This window comes from Chiloscyllium punctatum, chromosome 6 (genome assembly GCF_047496795.1).
Source record: "Chiloscyllium punctatum isolate Juve2018m chromosome 6, sChiPun1.3, whole genome shotgun sequence".
NCBI lineage: Eukaryota > Metazoa > Chordata > Chondrichthyes > Orectolobiformes > Hemiscylliidae > Chiloscyllium > Chiloscyllium punctatum.
The window spans coordinates 33,009,047-33,033,303 of record NC_092744.1 but is presented as its reverse complement, the minus strand read 5'-3'; the positions used below and the strand labels follow the sequence as shown (position 1 = coordinate 33,033,303).

Genomic DNA, 24,257 nt, shown 5'->3' with positions numbered 1-24,257 from the left:
ATCCAACATGAATTATCCTAGCTGCTGGCAATACTGGACAAGTGAAGTAGCACACCGAGACTTGGCTTGAAGACTATGTATTTTGACTTACTTTACCATCTGTTTCTGAACATAGAGACTAAAGGTTTTAGTATTAGCAAGTAAACAAAGATGTAAATTGCACAGAAGAAAATACAAACTGTGGTATGCTGAATAACACCTCTCTGACGTGTCTCATGACAAATGTAAAAATCAAAGGTTGAACTCTTTTAATCCAACATCAACCTTACAGAGACATAAAGCAAAGTGCACTGTCACTCTGGAATCACGCGAACATTTTGTGTCGAATTACCATGCCTGTATGGCTTTTGGGAGGGTTCGTCTCACTGATTTGTAAGCAGGAACAAGGCAATCTTGTTGATTTTCCAGAAAATCAGCTTCCAGTAGGTTTCTGGTCTGTCTTCTTACAAGCATAGATTTTCAGCCTCCTCTTTCAAGTATTCACGCATAGACTCACTGACTATCAGATAATCTTCTCTTCAATGTCTCAAAGCATCTCCGCAGCCCTGATTTTACTGGGTTCTCTCAAACTATTGGGACAACTGCTGAAAAAGACAGTTTTGGTCTGACTGAACCAGCTCACTGCCTGACCCCATGGAGAAACTGACCCAATGTACCACCAGTGACCCAGCCCCAGGTATTGGTAATGCTGCTGTCCTCCACACTGTGGAGCACCTCACCAAAATACCTCAATCAAGGGCTCTCCTGGCCAACCTACACATCGGCACAAGGCTACACACATGCTGACACCAACAACAGAACAAATAAATAAGGATGGAACAATTCCAAATCCAAAATAAAATTCAGTTTCTTCACCTCCAAAACACACAACACAGAGAAACATAATAAGTACATCAGTCCTCTACCTGTTGTTCCAGTCACAAGCAATCAACTATGAAACACCATTACACATTGATCAAAATTCACAATGAATTCTTCTCGGTAGGTCGATCTAACCTGTATTTGAATACCGAAACAAAACCTACTGATCACTAGAAATTGCTCACCAATAAACACAAGAATATACATTGATTTTCTGCATTACATTTTTAGATGTGGATGAATGTCTTGACCCTTCTGTGTGTTCCTGGAAAAACAACACCATGTGTGTCAATACTGTTGGATCGTACAACTGTGTATGTCAAGCAGGATATGAAGGCCCCAACTGCACAGGTGAGGGATGTAATTTGATGGAAGCCTCTGTCCTTGTAATTCAATGACAGCAGTTGTACCTGTTAACCTTTTTAATCCAGCAAAAATGAGATGATGAATATCCTTCTATTGAAATTCATGAAAGACACATACAAATGATGGGCAAGAATCAGAGAGCCCATGAGGCATTAGATTTCAGTAAAATGTTTGGAGATTCAAAACAGATTGTTGTATTGATCCACATGTGATATGGGAAAATAGTGAACGGTTCCTTGAAAACTGGGGAAAATAATGTACTGTGAATGTATTCAGTCTGAATATGATATGGTTTCCAACAAAAATATCTATCCTTTCAGTTGAGATACTGGTCCCGATATTACTTTGTTTTGTGCCTGGAAACTGTTGAATGTCTAATTTCTCAGCAATTCTCATAAACGTCCGTTGAAAAAGAGAAGGAATTGATGATGAAGTAACTGGAATTGAAATTGTGTCCTGTAACTCAGAGCATGGCGATATGCCCAAGCACACTGTCTTAGTTGTCTCTCTGTGAAACAAAAGGTATTCACTTTCAGAAGTTTCTTTGATCACCCTCCATCTGTATCTGATGGGTGATAAACAGATAGCGAGACTCAGGCTCACACACAGGAAGGTTATGAGTGCAGTAAGATATACAAAGGAGACAAGTGTGATATCTTGTGCTGGCTGCAAAACTAATAATTGCTTGAGGGACAGTTATGTCAACTATCTTATGATCACCTATCAAAGTGGAGAAGCCTGTCGTATCATTCTGTCTAAGCTATCCTCAAGACTTTACAAACCGAATGCTCCAAATGTACTTAACCAGAATTAACTCGTCGTGAGAAACCTAATCACAAAACCTCCAACAGCATTGATTAGATTAATGCTCCTCTTTATGGATGGATGCTCTCATTAATATCACAAATGAGAAATAGAAAAACCATGTTCACTACCACGAATGCAGCTTTGGGCAATTATATGTGATCATTTTGGAATAAATTTGGAAATCATAATCAAATCTTGATTTACTATTTCTGCATTTTGCTTCAGACGTGGACGAATGCCTTGACAATGATATCTGTTCATGGAAAAACAACAGCAAATGTGTGAATACTGATGGCTCTTTCAGTTGTTCATGCGTAAAGGGATACGGTGGTCACAACTGCACAGGTGAGGACTGGAATTCTGTTGCAATCTGTATCCTTCAAGGAACTCATCTTTTAACAATTATTCTCTAAGTTTTGATATTCTGAATAAAACATCACATTCATAATATTAAAGGAAGACGTTTTTCAAAATGTACACACAAATCAATATTACTATGATTGAATATAATGTCCCTCTCATCTTCAAAATTACACCAACTTCTTGCAGGAAGTTATATTTATTTCCTCATAATCATTCCATTATACCTCCCTCTGTCACTGAATTTCCATCAGCATACTCTGCTTTATCTTTGAGAGAGAACTGCTGCTTTACTCTCCCCATGATCCTCCAAATAATGCAACAAGTGCACCTTCTCAATCCTCCGTTATATCCCCACATCCCCACGGAACGTCTGTTGAGATCACTGAGTTGCTTTATACTTTTTAGGCCCATCCAACGTGTATTATTCCAGCTGCTGGCAATACTGGACAAGTGAAGTAGCACACCGAGACCTGGCTTGAAGACTATGTATTTTGATTTACTTTACCATCTGTTTCTGAACATAGAGGCTAAAGTTTTAGTTATAGCAAGTAAACAAAGATGTAAATTGCACAGGAAAAAATGCAAACTGTGGTACGCTGAATAACACGTCTCTGAAGAGGCTCATGACAAATGTAAAAATCAAAGGTTGAACTCTTTTAATCCAACATCAACCTTACAGAGACATAAAACACAGTGCACAGTCACCCTGGAATACGCAGGCGCAAGGCAATCGTGTGGATTTTCCTGAAAATTAGCTAAAAGCAGGTTTCTGCCCTATCGTCTTACTCACATAGGAATTCAGTCTCCCGTTTCTCGTATCTGCATACCGACTCACTGACTATCAGACAATTTTCTCTTCAATGTCTCAAAGCATCTCCGCAGCCCTGATTATACTGGATTATGTCAAACTAATGGGACAATTGCTGACAAGGACTATTTCACTCTGCATGACCCCATGGAGAACCTGACCCAATGTACCACAAGTTACCCAGCACCATGCAGTCGTGGTGCTGTTATACTCCACACTTTATAGCATCTCACCAAAATCCCTAAATCAAGGCTCTCCCAGCCCTCCAAACATGGGCACACCAACAACAGAAAAAATAGGTAAGAACGTAATAATTCCAAATCAAAACTAAAACCCAGGTCCTACACTCCCAAAACACACGACACAGAAAAATAAAACAAGCACATCACTCCTCAATCTCCAATTCCAGTCAAAACTATTCAACTATGAAACCCCATCACACAATCATCAAAATTCCCAGGCAAATCTTTTCATTGTGCCAATCTAACCTGTATTTGAATAACGAAAGGAAAGCTACTGATCACTAGAAATTGCTCACCAATAAACACAAGAATATACATTGATTTTCTGCATTACATTTTTAGATGTGAATGAATGTCTTGACCCTTCTGTGTGTTCCTGGAAAAACAACACCATGTGTGTCAATACTGTTGGATCGTACAACTGTACATGTCAAGCAGGATATGAAGGCCCCAACTGCACAGGTGAGGGATGTAATTCTATAGACACATAGAATTACATCTATGTGTCCTTGTAATTCAATGACAGTAATTGTACCTACTGGCATTTTTAATTCAGCAAAAATGAGATTCTGAATATCCTGACATTGAAATTCATGAAAGAACCATACAAATAATGGGCGAGAATCAGAGACTCAATGAGGCCCATTGCTTTCATTCACATTTTTGGACATTCAAAACAAATGGTTTTGTTGATACAGGTGTGATATAGCAAAATAGCGAATGATTACTTTAAGAATGGGGAAAATAATTTATTGTGAATGTATTCAGTCTAAATATGATATGATTTCCAACAAAAATATCTGTCCTTACAGCTGAAGTATTGGTCTGGATGTTACGTTGTTTTGTGCCAGGAGACTTTTATTGCATTGAATGTCTAATTTCTCAGCAACTGTCGTGAACATCTGTTCAAAAAAAGGAAAAATTGATGACAAAATAACTGAAGTTGAAATTGTGTCCCATAAATCAGAGGATGGGGAAGCACCCAAGCACACTGCCTCAGTTGTATCTCTGTGAAAGAAAGGGTATTCACTTTCAGAAGTTTCTTTGATCACCCTCTACCTGTACCTGATGGGTGATAAACAGGTGGAGAGACTCAGGCTCACTCACAGGAAGGTTATGAGTGCAGTAAGATATACAAGGAGAAAAATTGACTTTTTGCTTGAGGGACAGTTATGTCACTTTTCGACTACCTTATGATCACCTATCAAAGTGGAGAAGCCTGTCGTATCATTTCTTCTATAAGCTATCTCAAGACTTCACAAACCGAATGCTCCAAATGTACTTAATCTGAATTAACTCACCCTGTGAAAACAAATGGCAAAACCTCCAACAGCATTGATTAGATAAATGCTCTTCTTTATGGATGGATGCTTTAATTAAAATCCCAAAAGAGAAAAAGAAAACGGATGCTTGCTACCACAAATGCAGCTTTGGGGAATTACATGTGACCATTTTGGAATAAATTTGGAAACCATAATATAATATTGACAAACTATTTCTGCATTTTTGCTTCAGATGTGGATGAATGTCTTGACAATGATATCTGTTCATGGAAAAACAACAGCAAATGTGTGAATACTGATGGCTCTTTCAGTTGTTCATGCGTAAAGGGATACGGTGGTCACAACTGCACAGGTGAGGACTGGAATTCTGTTGCAATCTGTATCCTTCAAGGAACTCATCTTTTCACAATTATTCTCTAAGTTTTGATATTCTGAATAAAACATCACATTCATAATATTAAAGGAAGACATTTTTCAAAATGTACACACAAATCAATATTACTGTGTTTCAATATAATTTAGCAAGTGTAATTTTAGAATGTCCCTCTCATCTTCAAAATCACACCAACTTCTTGAATGTTGTTATATTTATTTCCTCATAATCATTCCATTATACCTACCTCTGTCACTGAATTTCCATCAGCGTCTTCTGCTTTTTCTTTGACAGAGAACTGCTGCTTTACTCTCCCCATGATCCTCCAAATAATGCAAAAACTGCACCTTCTCAATCCTCCGTTATATCCCCACATCCCCAAGGAACGTCTGTTGAGATCACTGACTTGCTTTATACTTTTTAGGCCCATCCAACATGTATTATCCCAGCTGCTGGCAATACTGGACAAGTGAAGTAGCACACCGAGACCTGGCTTGAAGACTATGTATTTTGACTTACTTTACCATCTGTTTCTGAACATAGAGACTAAAGGTTTTAGTATTAGCAAGTAAACAAAGATGTAAATTGCACAGAAGAAAATACAAACTGTGGTATGCTGAATAACACCTCTCTGACGTGTCTCATGACAAATGTAAAAATCAAAGGTTGAACTCTTTTAATCCAACATCAACCTTACAGAGACATAAAGCAAAGTGCACTGTCACTCTGGAATCACGCGAACATTTTGTGTCGAATTACCATGGCTGTATGGCTTTTGGGAGGGTTCTTCTCACTGATTTGTAAGCAGGAACAAGGCAATCTTGTTGATTTTCCAGAAAATCAGCTTCCAGTAGGTTTCTGGTCTGTCTTCTTACAAGCATAGATTTTCAGCCTCCTCTTTCAAGTATTCACGCATAGACTCACTGACTATCAGATAATCTTCTCTTCAATGTCTCAAAGCATCTCCGCAGCCCTGATTTTACTGGGTTCTCTCAAACTATTGGGACAACTGCTGAAAAAGACAGTTTTGGTCTGACTGAACCAGCTCACTGCCTGACCCCATGGAGAAACTGACCCAATGTACCACCAGTGACCCAGCCCCAGGTAGTGGTAATGCTGCTGTCCTCCACACTGTGGAGCACCTCACCAAAATACCTCAATCAAGGGCTCTCCTGGCCAACCTAAACATCGGCACAAGTCTACACACATGCTGACACCAACAACAGAACAAATAAGTAAGGATGGAACAATTCCAAATCCAAAATAAAATTCAGTTTCTTCACCTCCAAAACACACAACACAGAGAAACATAATAAGTACATCAGTCCTCTACCTGTTGTTCCAGTCACAAGCAATCAACTATGAAACACCATTACACATTGATCAAAATTCACAATGAATTCTTCTCGGTAGGTCGATCTAACCTGTATTTGAATACCGAAACAAAACCTACTGATCACTAGAAATTGCTCACCAATAAACACAAGAATATACATTGATTTTCTGCATTACATTTTTAGATGTGGATGAATGTCTTGACCCTTCTGTGTGTTCCTGGAAAAACAACACCATGTGTGTCAATACTGTTGGATCGTACAACTGTGTATGTCAAGCAGGATATGAAGGCCCCAACTGCACAGGTGAGGGATGTAATTTGATGGAAGCCTCTGTCCTTGTAATTCAATGACAGTTGTACCTGTTAACCTTTTTAATCCAGCAAAAATGAGATGATGAATATCCTTCTATTGAAATTCATGAAAGACACATACAAATGATGGGCAAGAATCAGAGAGCCCATGAGGCATTAGATTTCAGTAAAATGTTTGGAGATTCAAAACAGTTTGTTGTATTGATCCACATGTGATATGGGAAAATAGTGAACGGTTCCTTGAAAACTGGGGAAAATAATATACTGTGAATGTATTCAGTCTGAATATGATATGGTTTCCAACAAAAATATCTATCCTTTCAGTTGAGATACTGGTCCCGATACTACTTTGTTTTGTGCCTGGAAACTGTTGAATGTCTAATTTCTCAGCAATTCTCATAAACGTCCGTTGAAAAAGAGAAGGAATTGATGATGAAGTAACTGGAATTGAAATTGTGTCCTGTAACTCAGAGCATGGCGATATGCCCAAGCACACTGTCTTCATTGTCTCTCTGTGAAACAAAAGGTATTCACTTTCAGAAGTTTCTTTGATCACCCTCCATCTGTATCTGATGGGTGATAAACAGATAGCGAGACTCAGGCTCACACACAGGAAGGTTATGAGTGCAGTAAGATATACAAAGGAGACAAGTGTGATATCTTGTGCTGGCTGCAAAACTAATAATTGCTTGAGGGACAGTTATGTCAACTATCTTATGATCACCTATCAAAGTGGAGAAGCCTGTCGTATCATTCTGTCTAAGCTATCCTCAAGACTTCACAAACCGAATGCTCCAAATGTACTTAACCAGAATTAACTCGTCGTGAGAAACCTAATCACAAAACCTCCAACAGCATTGATTAGATTAATGCTCCTCTTTATGGATGGATGCTCTCATTAGTATCACAAATGAGAAATAGAAAATCTATGTTCACTACCACGAATGCAGCTTTGGGCAATTATATGTGATCATTTTGGAATAAATTTGGAAATCATAATCAAATCTTGATTTACTCTTTCTGCATCTTGCTTCAGACGTGGACGAATGCCTTGACAATGATATCTGTTCATGGAAAAACAACAGCAAATGTGTGAATACTGATGGCTCTTTCAGTTGTTCATGCGTAAAGGGATACGGTGGTCACAATTGCACAGGTGAGGACTGGAATTCTGTTGCAATCTGTATCCTTCAAGGAACTCATCTTTTAACAATTATTCTCTAAGTTTTGATATTCTGAATAAAGCATCACATTCATAATATTAAAGGAAGACGTTTTTCAAAATGTACACACAAATCAATATTACTATGATTGAATATAATGTCCCTCTCATCTTCAAACTCACACCAACTTCTTGCAGGAAGTTATATTTATTTCCTCATAATCATTCCATTATACCTCCCTCTGTCACTGAATTTCCATCAGCATACTCTGCTTTATCTTTGAGAGAGAACTGCTGCTTTACTCTCCCCATGATACTCCAAATAATGCAACAAGTGCACCTTCTCAATCCTCCGTTATATCCCCACATCCCCACGGAACGTCTGTTGAGATCACTGAGTTGCTTTATACTTTTTAGGCCCATCCAACGTGTATTATTCCAGCTGCTGGCAATACTGGACAAGTGAAGTAGCACACCGAGACCTGGCTTGAAGACTATGTATTTTGATTTACTTTACCATCTGTTTCTGAACATAGAGGCTAAAGTTTTAGTTATAGCAAGTAAACAAAGATGTAAATTGCACAGGAAAAAATGCAAACTGTGGTACGCTGAATAACACGTCTCTGAAGAGGCTCATGACAAATGTAAAAATCAAAGGTTGAACTCTTTTAATCCAACATCAACCTTACAGAGACATAAAGCACAGTGCACAGTCACCCTGGAATACGCAGGCGCAAGGCAATCGTGTGGATTTTCCTGAAAATTAGCTAAAAGCAGGTTTCTGCCCTATCGTCTTACTCACATAGGAATTCAGTCTCCCGTTTCTCGTATCTGCATACCGACTCACTGACTATCAGACAATTTTCTCTTCAATGTCTCAAAGCATCTCCGCAGCCCTGATTATACTGGATTATGTCAAACTAATGGGACAATTGCTGACAAGGACTATTTCACTCTGCATGACCCCATGGAGAACCTGACCCAATGTACCACAAGTTACCCAGCACCATGCAGTCGTGGTGCTGTTATACTCCACACTTTATAGCATCTCACCAAAATCCCTAAATCAAGGCTCTCCCAGCCCTCCAAACATGGGCACACCAACAACAGAAAAAATAGGTAAGAACGTAATAATTCCAAATCAAAACTAAAACCCAGGTCCTACACTCCCAAAACACACGACACAGAAAAATAAAACAAGCACATCACTCCTCAATCTCCAATTCCAGTCAAAACTATTCAACTATGAAACCCCATCACACATTCATCAAAATTCCCAGGCAAATCTTTTCATTGTGCCAATCTAACCTGTATTTGAATAACGAAAGGAAAGCTACTGATCACTAGAAATTGCTCACCAATAAACACAAGAATATACATTGATTTTCTGCATTACATTTTTAGATGTGAATGAATGTCTTGACCCTTCTGTGTGTTCCTGGAAAAACAACACCATGTGTGTCAATACTGTTGGATCGTACAACTGTACATGTCAAGCAGGATATGAAGGCCCCAACTGCACAGGTGAGGGATGTAATTCTATAGACACATAGAATTACATCTATGTGTCCTTGTAATTCAATGACAGTAATTGTACCTACTGGCATTTTTAATTCAGCAAAAATGAGATTCTGAATATCCTGACATTGAAATTCATGAAAGAACCATACAAATAATGGGCGAGAATCAGAGACTCAATGAGGCCCATTGCTTTCATTCACATTTTTGGACATTCAGAACAAATGGTTTTGTTGATACAGGTGTGATATAGCAAAATAGCGAATGATTACTTTAAGAATGGGGAAAATAATTTATTGTGAATGTATTCAGTCTAAATATGATATGATTTCCAACAAAAATATCTGTCCTTACAGCTGAAGTATTGGTCTGGATGTTACGTTGTTTTGTGCCAGGAGACTTTTATTGCATTGAATGTCTAATTTCTCAGCAACTGTCGTGAACATCTGTTCAAAAAAAGGAAAAATTGATGACAAGATAACTGAAGTTGAAATTGTGTCCCATAAATCAGAGGATGGGGAAGCGCCCAAGCACACTGCCTCAGTTGTATCTCTGTGAAAGAAAGGGTATTCACTTTCAGAAGTTTCTTTGATCACCCTCTACCTGTACCTGATGGGTGATAAACAGGTGGAGAGACTCAGGCTCACTCACAGGAAGGTTATGAGTGCAGTAAGATATACCAGGAGAAAAATTGACTTTTTGCTTGAGGGACAGTTATGTCACTTTTCGACTACCTTATGATCACCTATCAAAGTGGAGAAGCCTGTCGTATCATTTCTTCTATAAGCTATCTCAAGACCTCACAAACCGAATGCTCCAAATGTACTTAATCAGAATTAACTCACCCTGTGAAAACAAATTGCAAAACCTCCAACAGCATTGATTAGATAAATGCTCTTCTTTATGGATGGATGCTTTAATTAAAATCCCAAAAGAGAAAAAGAAAACGGATGCTTGCTACCACAAATGCAGCTTTGGGGAATTACATGTGACCATTTTGGAATAAATTTGGAAACCATAATATAATATTGACAAACTATTTCTGCATTTTTGCTTCAGATGTGGATGAATGTCTTGACAATGATATCTGTTCATGGAAAAACAACAGCAAATGTGTGAATACTGATGGCTCTTTCAGTTGTTCATGCGTAAAGGGATACGGTGGTCACAACTGCACAGGTGAGGACTGGAATTCTGTTGCAATCTGTATCCTTCAAGGAACTCATCTTTTAACAATTATTCTCTAAGTTTTGATATTCTGAATAAAACATCACATTCATAATATTAAAGGAAGACATTTTTCAAAATGTACACACAAATCAATATTACTGTGTTTCAATATAATTTAGCAAGTGTAATTTTAGAATGTCCCTCTCATCTTCAAACTCACACCAACTTCTTGAATGTTGTTATATTTATTTCCTCATAATCATTCCATTATACCTACCTCTGTCACTGAATTTCCATCAGCGTCTTCTGCTTTTTCTTTGAGAGAGAACTGCTGCTTTACTCTCCCCATGATCCTCCAAATAATGCAAAAACTGCACCTTCTCAATCCTCCGTTATATCCCCACATCCCCAAGGAACGTCTGTTGAGATCACTGACTTGCTTTATACTTTTTAGGCCCATCCAACATGAATTATCCTAGCTGCTGGCAATACTGGACAAGTGAAGTAGCACACCGAGACTTGGCTTGAAGACTATGTATTTTGACTTACTTTACCATCTGTTTCTGAACATAGAGACTAAAGGTTTTAGTATTAGCAAGTAAACAAAGATGTAAATTGCACAGAAGAAAATACAAACTGTGGTATGCTGAATAACACCTCTCTGACGTGTCTCATGACAAATGTAAAAATCAAAGGTTGAACTCTTTTAATCCAACATCAACCTTACAGAGACATAAAGCAAAGTGCACTGTCACTCTGGAATCACGCGAACATTTTGTGTCGAATTACCATGGCTGTATGGCTTTTGGGAGGGTTCTTCTCACTGATTTGTAAGCAGGAACAAGGCAATCTTGTTGATTTTCCAGAAAATCAGCTTCCAGTAGGTTTCTGGTCTGTCTTCTTACAAGCATAGATTTTCAGCCTCCTCTTTCAAGTATTCACGCATAGACTCACTGACTATCAGATAATCTTCTCTTCAATGTCTCAAAGCATCTCCGCAGCCCTGATTTTACTGGGTTCTCTCAAACTATTGGGACAACTGCTGAAAAAGACAGTTTTGGTCTGACTGAACCAGCTCACTGCCTGACCCCATGGAGAAACTGACCCAATGTACCACCAGTGACCCAGCCCCAGGTAGTGGTAATGCTGCTGTCCTCCACACTGTGGAGCACCTCACCAAAATACCTCAATCAAGGGCTCTCCTGGCCAACCTAAACATCGGCACAAGTCTACACACATGCTGACACCAACAACAGAACAAATAAGTAAGGATGGAACAATTCCAAATCCAAAATAAAATTCAGTTTCTTCACCTCCAAAACACACAACAAAGAGAAACATAATAAGTACATCAGTCCTCTACCTGTTGTTCCAGTCACAAGCAATCAACTATGAAACACCATTACACATTGATCAAAATTCACAATGAATTCTTCTCGGTAGGTCGATCTAACCTGTATTTGAATACCGAAACAAAACCTACTGATCACTAGAAATTGCTCACGAATAAACACAAGAATATACATTGATTTTCTGCATTACATTTTTAGATGTGGATGAATGTCTTGACCCTTCTGTGTGTTCCTGGAAAAACAACACCATGTGTGTCAATACTGTTGGATCGTACAACTGTGTATGTCAAGCAGGATATGAAGGCCCCAACTGCACAGGTGAGGGATGTAATTTGATGGAAGCCTCTGTCCTTGTAATTCAATGACAGCAGTTGTAACTTTTAACCTTTTTAATCCAGCAAAAATGAGATGATGAATATCCTTCTATTGAAATTCATGAAAGACACATACAAATGATGGGCAAGAATCAGAGAGCCCATGAGGCATTAGATTTCAGTAAAATGTTTGGAGATTCAAAACAGATTGTTGTATTGATCCACATGTGATATGGGAAAATAGTGAACGGTTCCTTGAAAACTGGGGAAAATAATGTACTGTGAATGTATTCAGTCTGAATATGATATGGTTTCCAACAAAAATATCTATCCTTTCAGTTGAGATACTGGTCCCGATATTACTTTGTTTTGTGCCTGGAAACTGTTGAATGTCTAATTTCTCAGCAATTCTCATAAACGTCCGTTGAAAAAGAGAAGGAATTGATGATGAAGTAACTGGAATTGAAATTGTGTCCTGTAACTCAGAGCATGGCGATATGCCCAAGCACACTGTCTTAGTTGTCTCTCTGTGAAACAAAAGGTATTCACTTTCAGAAGTTTCTTTGATCACCCTCCATCTGTATCTGATGGGTGATAAACAGATAGCGAGACTCAGGCTCACACACAGGAAGGTTCTGAGTGCAGTAAGATATACAAAGGAGACAAGTGTGATATCTTGTGCTGGCTGCAAAACTAATAATTGCTTGAGGGACAGTTATGTCAACTATCTTATGATCACCTATCAAAGTGGAGAAGCCTGTCGTATCATTCTGTCTAAGCTATCCTCAAGACTTTACAAACCGAATGCTCCAAATGTACTTAACCAGAATTAACTCGTCGTGAGAAACCTAATCACAAAACCTCCAACAGCATTGATTAGATTAATGCTCCTCTTTATGGATGGATGCTCTCATTAATATCACAAATGAGAAATAGAAAAACCATGTTCACTACCACGAATGCAGCTTTGGGCAATTATATGTGATCATTTTGGAATAAATTTGGAAATCATAATCAAATCTTGATTTACTATTTCTGCATTTTGCTTCAGATCTGGACGAATGCCTTGACAATGATATCTGTTCATGGAAAAACAACAGCAAATGTGTGAATACTGATGGCTCTTTCAGTTGTTCATGCGTAAAGGGATACGGTGGTCACAATTGCACAGGTGAGGACTGGAATTCTGTTGCAATCTGTATCCTTCAAGGAACTCATCTTTTAACAATTATTCTCTAAGTTTTGATATTCTGAATAAAGCATCACATTCATAATATTAAAGGAAGACGTTTTTCAAAATGTACACACAAATCAATATTACTATGATTGAATATAATGTCCCTCTCATCTTCAAACTCACACCTACTTCTTGCAGGAAGTTATATTTATTTCCTCATAATCATTCCATTATACCTACCTCTGTCACTGAATTTCCATCAGCATACTCTGCTTTATCTTTGAGAGAGAACTGCTGCTTTACTCTCCCCATGTTCTCCAAATAATGCAACAAGTGCACCTTCTCAATCCTCCGTTATATCCCCACATCCCCACGGAACGTCTGTTGAGATCACTGAGTTGCTTTATACTTTTTAGGCCCATCCAACGTGTATTATTCCAGCTGCTGGCAATACTGGACAAGTGAAGTAGCACACCGAGACCTGGCTTGAAGACTATGTATTTTGATTTACTTTACCATCTGTTTCTGAACATAGAGGCTAAAGTTTTAGTATTAGCAAGTAAACAAAGATGTAAATTGCACAGGAAAAAATGCAAACTGTGGTACGCTGAATAACACGTCTCTGAAGAGGCTCATGACAAATGTAAAAATCAAAGGTTGAACTCTTTTAATCCAACATCAACCTTACAGAGACATAAAACACTGTGCACAGTCACCCTGGAATACGCAGGCGCAAGGCAATCGTGTGGATTTTCCTGAAAATTAGCTTACAGCAGGTTTCTGCCCTATCGTCTTACTCACATAGGAATTCAGTCTCCCGTTTCTCGTATCTGCATACCGACTCACTGACTATCAGACAATTTTCTCTTCAATGTCTCAAAGCATCTCCTCAGCCCTGATTATACTGGATTATGTCAAGCTAATGGGACAATTGCTGACAAGGACTGTTTCACTCTGCATGACCCCATGGAGAACCTGACCCAATGTACCACAAGTTACCCAGCACCATGCAGTCGTGGTGTTGTTGTCCTCCACACTTTATAGCAACTCACCAAAATCCCTAAATCAAGGCTCTCCCAGCCCTCCAAACATGGGCACACCAACAACAGAAAAAATAGGTAAGAACGTAATAATTCCAAATCAAAACTAAAACCCAGGTCCTACACTCCCAAAACACACGACACAGAAAAATAAAACAAGCACATCACTCCTCAATCTCCAATTCCAGTCAAAACTATTCAACTATGAAACCCCATCACACATTCATCAAAATTCCCAGGCAAATCTTTTCATTGTGCCAATCTAACCTGTATTTGAATAACGAAAGGAAAGCTACTGATCACTAGAAATTGCTCACCAATAAACACAAGAATATACATTGATTTTCTGCATTACATTTTTAGATGTGAATGAATGTCTTGACCCTTCTGTGTGTTCCTGGAAAAACAACACCATGTGTGTCAATACTGTTGGATCGTACAACTGTACATGTCAAGCAGGATATGAAGGCCCCAACTGCACAGGTGAGGGATGTAATTCTATAGACACATAGAATTACATCTATGTGTCCTTGTAATTCAATGACAGTAATTGTACCTACTGGCATTTTTAATTCAGCAAAAATGAGATTCTGAATATCCTGACATTGAAATTCATGAAAGAACCATACAAATAATGGGCGAGAATCAGAGACTCAATGAGGCCCATTGCTTTCATTCACATTTTTGGACATTCAAAACAAATGGTTTTGTTGATACAGGTGTGATATAGCAAAATAGCGAATGATTACTTTAAGAATGGGGAAAATAATTTATTGTGAATGTATTCAGTCTAAATATGATATGATTTCCAACAAAAATATCAGTCCTTACAGCTGAAGTATTGGTCTGGATGTTACGTTGTTTTGTGCCAGGAGACTTTTATTGCATTGAATGTCTAATTTCTCAGCAACTGTCGTGAACATCTGTTCAAAAAAAGGAAAAATTGATGACAAAATAACTGAAGTTGAAATTGTGTCCCATAAATCAGAGGATGGGGAAGCGCCCAAGCACACTGCCTCAGTTGTATCTCTGTGAAAGAAAGGGTATTCACTTTCAGAAGTTTCTTTGATCACCCTCTACCTGTACCTGATGGGTGATAAACAGGTGGAGAGACTCAGGCTCACTCACAGGAAGGTTATGAGTGCAGTAAGATATACCAGGGGAAAAATTGACTTTTTGCTTGAGGGACAGTTATGTCACTTTTCGACTACCTTATGATCACCTATCAAAGTGGAGAAGCCTGTCGTATCATTTCTTCTATAAGCTATCTCAAGACCTCACAAACCGAATGCTCCAAATGTACTTAATCAGAATTAACTCACCCTGTGAAAACAAATTGCAAAACCTCCAACAGCATTGATTAGATAAATGCTCTTCTTTATGGATGGATGCTTTAATTAAAATCCCAAAAGAGAAAAAGAAAACGGATGCTTGCTACCACAAATGCAGCTTTGGGGAATTACATGTGACCATTTTGGAATAAATTTGGAAACCATAATATAATATTGACTTACTATTTCTGCATTTTTGCTTCAGATGTGGATGAATGTCTTGACAATGATATCTGTTCATGGAAAAACAACAGCAAATGTGTGAATACTGATGGCTCTTTCAGTTGTTCATGCGTAAAGGGATATGGTGGTCACAACTGCACAGGTGAGGACTGGAATTCTGTTGCAATCTGTATCCTTCAAGGAACTCATCTTTTCACAATTATTCTCTAAGTTTTGATATTCTGAATAAAACATCACATTCATAATATTAAAGGAAGACATTTTTCAAAATGTACACACAAATCAATATTACTGTGTTTCAATATAATTTAGCAAGTGTAATTTTAGAATGTCCCTCTCATCTTCAAACTCACACCAACTTCTTGCAGGAAGTTATATTTATTTCCTCATAATCATTCCATTATACCTCCCTCTGTCACTGAATTTCCATCAGCGTCTTCTGCTTTTTCTTTGAGAGAGAACTGCTGCTTTACTCTCCCCATGATCCTCCAAATAATGCAAAAACTGCACCTTCTCAATCCTCCGTTATATCCCCACATCCCCAAGGAACGTCTGTTGAGATCACTGACTTGCTTTATACTTTTTAGGCCCATCCAACATGAATTATCCTAGCTGCTGGCAATACTGGACAAGTGAAGTAGCACACCGAGACTTGGCTTGAAGACTATGTATTTTGACTTACTTTACCATCTGTTTCTGAACATAGAGACTAAAGGTTTTAGTATTAGCAAGTAAACAAAGATGTAAATTGCACAGAAGAAAATACAAACTGTGGTATGCTGAATAACACCTCTCTGACGTGTCTCATGACAAATGTAAAAATCAAAGGTTGAACTCTTTTAATCCAACATCAACCTTACAGAGACATAAAGCAAAGTGCACTGTCACTCTGGAATCACGCGAACATTTTGTGTCGAATTACCATGGCTGTATGGCTTTTGGGAGGGTTCTTCTCACTGATTTGTAAGCAGGAACAAGGCAATCTTGTTGATTTTCCAGAAAATCAGCTTCCAGTAGGTTTCTGGTCTGTCTTCTTACAAGCATAGATTTTCAGCCTCCTCTTTCAAGTATTCACGCATAGACTCACTGACTATCAGATAATCTTCTCTTCAATGTCTCAAAGCATCTCCGCAGCCCTGATTTTACTGGGTTCTCTCAAACTATTGGGACAACTGCTGAAAAAGACAGTTTTGGTCTGACTGAACCAGCTCACTGCCTGACCCCATGGAGAAACTGACCCAATGTACCACCAGTGACCCAGCCCCAGGTAGTGGTAATGCTGCTGTCCTCCACACTGTGGAGCACCTCACCAAAATACCTCAATCAAGGGCTCTCCTGGCCAACCTAAACATCGGCACAAGTCTACACACATGCTGACACCAACAACAGAACAAATAAGTAAGGATGGAACAATTCCAAATCCAAAATAAAATTCAGTTTCTTCACCTCCAAAACACACAACAAAGAGAAACATAATAAGTACATCAGTCCTCTACCTGTTGTTCCAGTCACAAGCAATCAACTATGAAACACCATTACACATTGATCAAAATTCACAATGAATTCTTCTCGGTAGGTCGATCTAACCTGTATTTGAATACCGAAACAAAACCTACTGATCACTAGAAATTGCTCACCAATAAACACAAGAATATACATTGATTTTCTGCATTACATTTTTAGATGTGGATGAATGTCTTGACCCTTCTGTGTGTTCCTGGAAAAACAACACCATGTGTGTCAATACTGTTGGATCGTACAACTGTGTATGTCAAGCAGGATATGAAGGCCCCAACTGCACAGGTGAGGGATGTAATTTGATGGAAGCCTCTGTCCTTGTAATTCAATGACAGCAGTTGTAACTTTTAACCTTTTTAATCCAGCAAAAATGAGATGATGAATATCCTTCTATTGAAATTCATGAAAGACACATACAAATGATGGGCAAGAATCAGAGAGCCCATGAGGCATTAGATTTCAGTAAAATGTTTGGAGATTCAAAACAGATTGTTGTATTGATCCACATGTGATATGGGAAAATAGTGAACGGTTCCTTGAAAACTGGGGAAAATAATGTACTGTGAATGTATTCAGTCTGAATATGATATGGTTTCCAACAAAAATATCTATCCTTTCAGTTGAGATACTGGTCCCGATATTACTTTGTTTTGTGCCTGGAAACTGTTGAATGTCTAATTTCTCAGCAATTCTCATAAACGTCCGTTGAAAAAGAGAAGGAATTGATGATGAAGTAACTGGAATTGAAATTGTGTCCTGTAACTCAGAGCATGGCGATATGCCCAAGCACACTGTCTTAGTTGTCTCTCTGTGAAACAAAAGGTATTCACTTTCAGAAGTTTCTTTGATCACCCTCCATCTGTATCTGATGGGTGATAAACAGATAGCGAGACTCAGGCTCACACACAGGAAGGTTCTGAGTGCAGTAAGATATACAAAGGAGACAAGTGTGATATCTTGTGCTGGCTGCAAAACTAATAATTGCTTGAGGGACAGTTATGTCAACTATCTTATGATCACCTATCAAAGTGGAGAAGCCTGTCGTATCATTCTGTCTAAGCTATCCTCAAGACTTTACAAACCGAATGCTCCAAATGTACTTAACCAGAATTAACTCGTCGTGAGAAACCTAATCACAAAACCTCCAACAGCATTGATTAGATTAATGCTCCTCTTTATGGATGGATGCTCTCATTAATATCACAAATGAGAAATAGAAAAACCATGTTCACTACCACGAATGCAGCTTTGGGCAATTATATGTGATCATTTTGGAATAAATTTGGAAATCATAATCAAATCTTGATTTACTATTTCTGCATTTTGCTTCAGATCTGGACGAATGCCTTGACAATGATATCTGTTCATGGAAAAACAACAGCAAATGTGTGAATACTGATGGCTCTTTCAGTTGTTCATGCGTAAAGGGATACGGTGGTCACAATTGCACAGGTGAGGACTGGAATTCTGTTGCAATCTGTATCCTTCAAGGAACTCATCTTTTAACAATTATTCTCTAAGTTTTGATATTCTGAATAAAGCATCACATTCATAATATTAAAGGAAGACGTTTTTCAAAATGTACACACAAATCAATATTACTATGATTGAATATAATGTCCCTCTCATCTTCAAACTCACACCTACTTCTTGCAGGAAGTTATATTTATTTCCTCATAATCATTCCATTATACCTACCTCTGTCACTGAATTTCCATCAGCATACTCTGCTTTATCTTTGAGAGAGAACTGCTGCTTTACTCTCCCCATGTTCTCCAAATAATGCAACAAGTGCACCTTCTCAATCCTCCGTTATATCCCCACATCCCCACGGAACGTCTGTTGAGATCACTGAGTTGCTTTATACTTTTTAGGCCCATCCAACGTGTATTATTCCAGCTGCTGGCAATACTGGACAAGTGAAGTAGCACACCGAGACCTGGCTTGAAGACTATGTATTTTGATTTACTTTACCATCTGTTTCTGAACATAGAGGCTAAAGTTTTAGTATTAGCAAGTAAACAAAGATGTAAATTGCACAGGACAAAATGCAAACTGTGGTACGCTGAATAACACCTCTCTGAAGAGGCTCATGACAAATGTAAAAATCAAAGGTTGAACTCTTTTAATCCAACATCAACCTTACAGAGACATAAAACACTGTGCACAGTCACCCTGGAATACGCAGGCGCAAGGCAATCGTGTGGATTTTCCTGAAAATTAGCTTACAGCAGGTTTCTGCCCTATCGTCTTACTCACATAGGAATTCAGTCTCCCGTTTCTCGTATCTGCATACTGACTCACTGACTATCAGACAATTTTCTCTTCAATGTCTCAAAGCATCTCCTCAGCCCTGATTATACTGGATTATGTCAAGCTAATGGGACAATTGCTGACAAGGACTGTTTCACTCTGCATGACCCCATGGAGAACCTGACCCAATGTACCACAAGTTACCCAGCACCATGCAGTCGTGGTGTTGTTGTCCTCCACACTTTATAGCAACTCACCAAAATCCCTAAATCAAGGCTCTCCCAGCCCTCCAAACATGGGCACACCAACAACAGAAAAAATAGGTAAGAACGTAATAATTCCAAATCAAAACTAAAACCCAGGTCCTACACTCCCAAAACACACGACACAGAAAAATAAAACAAGCACATCACTCCTCAATCTCCAATTCCAGTCAAAACTATTCAACTATGAAACCCCATCACACATTCATCAAAATTCCCAGGCAAATCTTTTCATTGTGCCAATCTAACCTGTATTTGAATAACGAAAGGAAAGCTACTGATCACTAGAAATTGCTCACCAATAAACACAAGAATATACATTGATTTTCTGCATTACATTTTTAGATGTGAATGAATGTCTTGACCCTTCTGTGTGTTCCTGGAAAAACAACACCATGTGTGTCAATACTGTTGGATCGTACAACTGTACATGTCAAGCAGGATATGAAGGCCCCAACTGCACAGGTGAGGGATGTAATTCTATAGACACATAGAATTACATCTATGTGTCCTTGTAATTCAATGACAGTAATTGTACCTACTGGCATTTTTAATTCAGCAAAAATGAGATTCTGAATATCCTGACATTGAAATTCATGAAAGAACCATACAAATAATGGGCGAGAATCAGAGACTCAATGAGGCCCATTGCTTTCATTCACATTTTTGGACATTCAAAACAAATGGTTTTGTTGATACAGGTGTGATATAGCAAAATAGCGAATGATTACTTTAAGAATGGGGAAAATAATTTATTGTGAATGTATTCAGTCTAAATATGATATGATTTCCAACAAAAATATCAGTCCTTACAGCTGAAGTATTGGTCTGGATGTTACGTTGTTTTGTGCCAGGAGACTTTTATTGCATTGAATGTCTAATTTCTCAGCAACTGTCGTGAACATCTGTTCAAAAAAAGGAAAAATTGATGACAAAATAACTGAAGTTGAAATTGTGTCCCATAAATCAGAGGATGGGGAAGCGCCCAAGCACACTGCCTCAGTTGTATCTCTGTGAAAGAAAGGGTATTCACTTTCAGAAGTTTCTTTGATCACCCTCTACCTGTACCTGATGGGTGATAAACAGGTGGAGAGACTCAGGCTCACTCACAGGAAGGTTATGAGTGCAGTAAGATATACCAGGGGAAAAATTGACTTTTTGCTTGAGGGACAGTTATGTCACTTTTCGACTACCTTATGATCACCTATCAAAGTGGAGAAGCCTGTCGTATCATTTCTTCTATAAGCTATCTCAAGACCTCACAAACCGAATGCTCCAAATGTACTTAATCAGAATTAACTCACCCTGTGAAAACAAATTGCAAAACCTCCAACAGCATTGATTAGATAAATGCTCTTCTTTATGGATGGATGCTTTAATTAAAATCCCAAAAGAGAAAAAGAAAACGGATGCTTGCTACCACAAATGCAGCTTTGGGGAATTACATGTGACCATTTTGGAATAAATTTGGAAACCATAATATAATATTGACTTACTATTTCTGCATTTTTGCTTCAGATGTGGATGAATGTCTTGACAATGATATCTGTTCATGGAAAAACAACAGCAAATGTGTGAATACTGATGGCTCTTTCAGTTGTTCATGCGTAAAGGGATATGGTGGTCACAACTGCACAGGTGAGGACTGGAATTCTGTTGCAATCTGTATCCTTCAAGGAACTCATCTTTTCACAATTATTCTCTAAGTTTTGATATTCTGAATAAAACATCACATTCATAATATTAAAGGAAGACATTTTTCAAAATGTACACACAAATCAATATTACTGTGTTTCAATATAATTTAGCAAGTGTAATTTTAGAATGTCCCTCTCATCTTCAAACTCACACCAACTTCTTGCAGGAAGTTATATTTATTTCCTCATAATCATTCCATTATACCTCCCTCTGTCACTGAATTTCCATCAGCTTACTCTGCTTTATCTTTGAGAGAGAACTGCTGCTTTACTCTCCCCATGATCCTCCAAATAATGCAAAAACTGCACCTTCTCAATCCTCCGTTATATCCCCACATCCCCAAGGAACGTCTGTTGAGATCACTGACTTGCTTTATACTTTTTAGGCCCATCCAACATGAATTATCCCAGCTGCTGGCAATACTGGACAAGTGAAGTAGCACACCGAGACTTGGCTTGAAGACTATGTATTTTGACTTACTTTACCATCTGTTTCTGAACATAGAGACTAAAGGTTTTAGTATTAGCAAGTAAACAAAGATGTAAATTGCACAGAAGAAAATACAAACTGTGGTATGCTGAATAACACCTCTCTGACGTGTCTCATGACAAATGTAAAAATCAAAGGTTGAACTCTTTTAATCCAACATCAACCTTACAGAGACATAAAGCAAAGTGCACTGTCACTCTGGAATCACGCGAACATTTTGTGTCGAATTACCATGCCTGTATGGCTTTTGGGAGGGTTCGTCTCACTGATTTGTAAGCAGGAACAAGGCAATCTTGTTGATTTTCCAGAAAATCAGCTTCCAGTAGGTTTCTGGTCTGTCTTCTTACAAGCATAGATTTTCAGCCTCCTCTTTCAAGTATTCACGCATAGACTCACTGACTATCAGATAATCTTCTCTTCAATGTCTCAAAGCATCTCCGCAGCCCTGATTTTACTGGGTTCTCTCAAACTATTGGGACAACTGCTGAAAAAGACAGTTTTGGTCTGACTGAACCAGCTCACTGCCTGACCCCATGGAGAAACTGACCCAATGTACCACCAGTGACCCAGCCCCAGGTAGTGGTAATGCTGCTGTCCTCCACACTGTGGAGCACCTCACCAAAATACCTCAATCAAGGGCTCTCCTGGCCAACCTACACATCGGCACAAGGCTACACACATGCTGACACCAACAACAGAACAAATAAATAAGGATGGAACAATTCCAAATCCAAAATAAAATTCAGTTTCTTCACCTCCAAAACACACAACACAGAGAAACATAATAAGTACATCAGTCCTCTACCTGTTGTTCCAGTCACAAGCAATCAACTATGAAACACCATTACACATTGATCAAAATTCACAATGAATTCTTCTCGGTAGGTCGATCTAACCTGTATTTGAATACCGAAACAAAACCTACTGATCACTAGAAATTGCTCACGAATAAACACAAGAATATACATTGATTTTCTGCATTACATTTTTAGATGTGGATGAATGTCTTGACCCTTCTGTGTGTTCCTGGAAAAACAACACCATGTGTGTCAATACTGTTGGATCGTACAACTGTGTATGTCAAGCAGGATATGAAGGCCCCAACTGCACAGGTGAGGGATGTAATTTGATGGAAGCCTCTGTCCTTGTAATTCAATGACAGCAGTTGTACCTGTTAACCTTTTTAATCCAGCAAAAATGAGATGATGAATATCCTTCTATTGAAATTCATGAAAGACACATACAAATGATGGGCAAGAATCAGAGAGCCCATGAGGCATTAGATTTCAGTAAAATGTTTGGACATTCAAAACAGATTGTTGTATTGATCCACATGTGATATGGGAAAATAGTGAACGGTTCCTTGAAAACTGGGGAAAATAATGTACTGTGAATGTATTCAGTCTGAATATGATATGGTTTCCAACAAAAATATCTATCCTTTCAGTTGAGATACTGGTCCCGATATTACTTTGTTTTGTGCCTGGAAACTGTTGAATGTCTAATTTCTCAGCAATTCTCATAAACGTCCGTTGAAAAAGAGAAGGAATTGATGATGAAGTAACTGGAATTGAAATTGTGTCCTGTAACTCAGAGCATGGCGATATGCCCAAGCACACTGTCTTAGTTGTCTCTCTGTGAAACAAAAGGTATTCACTTTCAGAAGTTTCTTTGATCACCCTCCATCTGTATCTGATGGGTGATAAACAGATAGCGAGACTCAGGCTCACACACAGGAAGGTTATGAGTGCAGTAAGATATACAAAGGAGACAAGTGTGATATCTTGTGCTGGCTGCAAAACTAATAATTGCTTGAGGGACAGTTATGTCAACTATCTTATGATCACCTATCAAAGTGGAGAAGCCTGTCATATCATTCTGTCTAAGCTATCCTCAAGACTTCACAAACCGAATGCTCCAAATGTACTTAACCAGAATTAACTCGTCGTGAGAAACCTAATCACAAAACCTCCAACAGCATTGATTAGATTAATGCTCCTCTTTATGGATGGATGCTCTCATTAGTATCACAAATGAG

General features: G+C 38.5%; 1 protein-coding gene across 22 annotated transcripts in view; it reads left to right on the top strand.

Moving 5' to 3' along the window:
• Positions 1-24,257, top strand: part of LOC140478847 (uncharacterized) — a 352,643-nt gene that overhangs the window by 244,400 nt on the left and 83,986 nt on the right. For 21 of the 22 annotated variants that reach the window (XM_072572342.1, XM_072572329.1, XM_072572328.1 and 18 more), the window contains 17 exons: positions 1,093-1,212; positions 2,260-2,379; positions 3,790-3,909; positions 4,963-5,082; positions 6,624-6,743; positions 7,788-7,907; positions 9,318-9,437; positions 10,491-10,610; positions 12,152-12,271; positions 13,319-13,438; positions 14,848-14,967; positions 16,021-16,140; positions 17,682-17,801; positions 18,849-18,968; positions 20,378-20,497; positions 21,551-21,670; positions 23,212-23,331. In XM_072572342.1, the coding sequence (XP_072428443.1) occupies positions 1,093-1,212; positions 2,260-2,379; positions 3,790-3,909; positions 4,963-5,082; positions 6,624-6,743; positions 7,788-7,907; positions 9,318-9,437; positions 10,491-10,610; positions 12,152-12,271; positions 13,319-13,438; positions 14,848-14,967; positions 16,021-16,140; positions 17,682-17,801; positions 18,849-18,968; positions 20,378-20,497; positions 21,551-21,670; positions 23,212-23,331 (2,040 nt within the window). The remainder of the gene's footprint in view (positions 1-1,092; positions 1,213-2,259; positions 2,380-3,789; positions 3,910-4,962; positions 5,083-6,623; positions 6,744-7,787; positions 7,908-9,317; positions 9,438-10,490; positions 10,611-12,151; positions 12,272-13,318; positions 13,439-14,847; positions 14,968-16,020; positions 16,141-17,681; positions 17,802-18,848; positions 18,969-20,377; positions 20,498-21,550; positions 21,671-23,211; positions 23,332-24,257) is intronic. The other variant, XM_072572336.1, reaches the window with a different exon arrangement.